At 39.9% G+C, this 3112-nt stretch overlaps 1 protein-coding gene across 13 annotated transcripts in view; it reads left to right on the forward strand.

Moving 5' to 3' along the window:
* The window catches only part of EVL (Enah/Vasp-like), a 92169-nt gene that overhangs the window by 15752 nt on the left and 73305 nt on the right, over positions 1 to 3112 (forward strand). For 3 of the 13 annotated variants that reach the window (XM_072428815.1, XM_072428809.1, XM_072428816.1), the window contains exon 1: positions 2310 to 2619. The exons of 2 other annotated variants lie outside the window; for them this stretch is intronic. In XM_072428815.1, coding sequence (XP_072284916.1) covers positions 2567 to 2619 — 53 coding nt within the window. In that variant the 5' untranslated portion in view covers positions 2310 to 2566. Of the gene's footprint in view, positions 1 to 2307; positions 2620 to 3112 lie in introns of those variants that run through there. 8 more of the 13 variants (XM_072428806.1, XM_072428814.1, XM_072428807.1 and 5 more) reach the window with 6 other exon arrangements.

Consider the following 3112-nt stretch of genomic DNA (forward strand, 5'->3'; position numbering starts at 1 on the left):
AAAGGACACCCCCAAATCAGTGCTCAAATCAATCAGGTCAATTATAACCCAGCAAGAGTTAATCCACTTTGGAATACCCAATCACATGCAAGGAAATTTATGACCAGGATTTTTTCTTGCACATGATTGGATAGTTGAAAACCTCAAATATTTTTGTTATTCACTAACCTAACGAAATATCTCCTGTAGAGGAACATTTCAATTTGTTATATGAACAGCCTGTATTACTTTAATAAATCAACCCCCCTTAATATTTCCCAATAGATGGCGCCATCCTCCACACTTGCCCCAGCCGCCCCATTTCCTTGCACCATTGTGCCAGATTTTGCCTATTTCGTAGGATATTCCAGAGATGGGGGAAGGGTTTCCTGTGATCCCAGCATCTTTGGGAAATATTAGGATATTATTCTGTATGCTTCATCAGACGTGACAATGACTGCTAATATTCATCCGTGGGATCTGCTGAATGAGCTGAGACTTTATATCTCTGTAATGAATTGCTCTATGCTTGGTGTGTCTGAGATTAATAATCTGAGATTCGGCATGGGAAGGTTCCCGCCAGCTTCTCGGTGAAGATATTCTGATTTCCTTCATATTGTGGAGTGCGTATCCTTATTAGTGATTTACTGGATTTGGCAGATTGAGATGACCAAAGGATTTTTACATTTTCCAGGTCTCGGTTCTGGAGATAAATCCAATTGATAAATATAAAAATATATTAGTACAAAATGTAAAATGTAAGAGTCGGGTTCCCCAGCACCAGTCCAAAATAAATGACACGTGCTCGGCTGCAGAATGGGAGCATTGTTCTGGTAAAGCAGAGGTCTCTCTGCAGCTGTGTCATATTCCCCACCCTCCAGCTGATGAGTGACAGCTAGAACCTCCAATTAACATAGAGGGAGGATGTCAGATCTCTGCAGAGAGACCACTTTTTTTCTATAAGGCATCTGCCTTTTTTTGACTGGACTGGAGCCTGTAGACGATTCTACATTAAAACTCTCCCCTGATCAATTTCTGAAGCACAATGATTGCTGCTTAATCTGCTCTTCATCTTGCGTTCATGATCCTGAAGCTCTCATTTGAATTTTTATACATTTATTGGTGATATAGTAATATAATCATTATAGATCCTGTATGCTTAGCTCTGCTTCATTGTACAGTGCCATGGAATATGTTAGCGATATACCTCAATATTAATGTTCATGATTGGTTTATATTTTATGTACAAACCTTGCATGTTGTACAGCACCTTTGCAGATGCTGGTGCTATAGAAATCAATACTATCATGAAAAGAATTCCTTTGTTTATGTTTTTATTATCATGTTTGCAGAACGTATGTACAACGTTATGGTAGATGTTGGCGCTATATAAACTAATTATTAAGATACAAAAATGATTGGCATATGGTGTTTGTAGCGTCTGTATGTTGTGTATAATTTTTTTTAAGAACCTTTATGTATGTACAGCATTATGGCATGTGTCGGCGCTATATATATATTATAATATCAATGATAAAATCATGAAAATGATTGGCATATGGTTTTTGTAGTGTCTATATGTTGTACAGCGCTATGGCAGGTGTCAGTGCGTTTGTTTTTAATACATTTTTTTAAGAACCTGTATGTATGTACAGCATTATGGCGTATGTCGGCACTATATATATCAATGATAAAATCATGAAAATTATTTGCATATGGTTTTTGTAGCTTTTATACGTTGTACATCGCTATGGCAGGTGTGTTTGTTTTTAATATTTTTTTTTAAGAACCTATATGTATATCTGTACAGCATTACGGTGTATGTCAGCGCTATATAAATCAGTGATACAATTATGAAAATGATTGGTGTGTTTTTTTCTTTTTTTATGTGACTGTACCTGTTGTACAGCGCTATGGTGAATGTTGGCGGTTTTTTTAAATCTAATTTTCAAAGAACCTGTATGTATGTACAGCATTACAGCGTATGTTGGCGCTATAGATATCAATGATAAAAATAGAAAAATTATTTTTTTGCAGCTTTTTGTACATTGTTATGGCAGATGTCAGTACCATACACATCAGTGCTGAAGTTAAGACCTAAATGTGCATTTTTTGTGGGTATATACCCACTTTGTACAGCGCCCTGGAAAATGATGGTGCTATAAAAATGAATATTTGTATTCTTTTAATATGCTGAACAAAATTAAACACCGCAGCCAGTTAGATTTCCGCTTCTTTTGTTTAGATGAACCCCGATTGGTTGATTTTGGTTACTGCGCTGCGCACGTTGTTCCTGGGTGAAATGATCCCACATTTGTATTGCACGGCTCCCTTCGCTCCCTACATTACCCGAGCGTAACATGACAGTAGCGGCTGCATTAATCAGATTTACAGGGCTGGTCATGTGACTTGCTTTCGTCGCTGCTCCTCTGCAGCTGAGTAGACTGTAGTGTCCGTCTCTTCGCCTTCTGCATGCTGCATACGCTTCCCTTGCTCACTCCCATCCCCGAAATGCACAGCATCCTTCTGACAATGCAGCAAAGCATGCTGTGACCCTGCTACAAAACACCACCACCCCCCATCCCCCATGAATGCGGATCAGAACCAGACGCAGGCCATGTTTGCAGTGGAAGATTTCAGGTAGGTCATCCACGTTCTAGGATTTTTTTGTGTGCTTTGCATCCGTCCGCTCCGTCCTTTTATTTTTTGCTGTGTAATGTCATTTTTTTTTCTCCGGTCGGCGGCAGCTGGCAGGGAATTGGGGCACCGTATTCCAGCAGCACGGGTGAAATCGCAGCCCATTGTGATTTCTCTGGGATGATTTTTGTTGTAGACGTCCATCCTGGTTTTGTGCCGCCTGGCATTTGTCGGTTTGTATCGGAATAAGTGTCGGCTTTTTATATTTTATTCTGTATTATTATCAGATTTGGAGGCTGTGATTGGCTGATGTTATTTCTTTATGTAAATAATGCTGACGAGTCACACGGCTGTTTAACACGCTGACATCGGTCACTTCCCCGGAGGAGCTGGCAATCTATTGGCACACACAAACTTCAGTGCCGCCGATCCGCTGGCGTGGCCCTTCCTGTGGATTTATGGAGGCGTTATAAGGATAAGATCCACATTCGCTGCA

Source organism: Pyxicephalus adspersus, chromosome 12, assembly GCF_032062135.1.
Source record: "Pyxicephalus adspersus chromosome 12, UCB_Pads_2.0, whole genome shotgun sequence".
Taxonomy (NCBI): domain Eukaryota; kingdom Metazoa; phylum Chordata; class Amphibia; order Anura; family Pyxicephalidae; genus Pyxicephalus; species Pyxicephalus adspersus.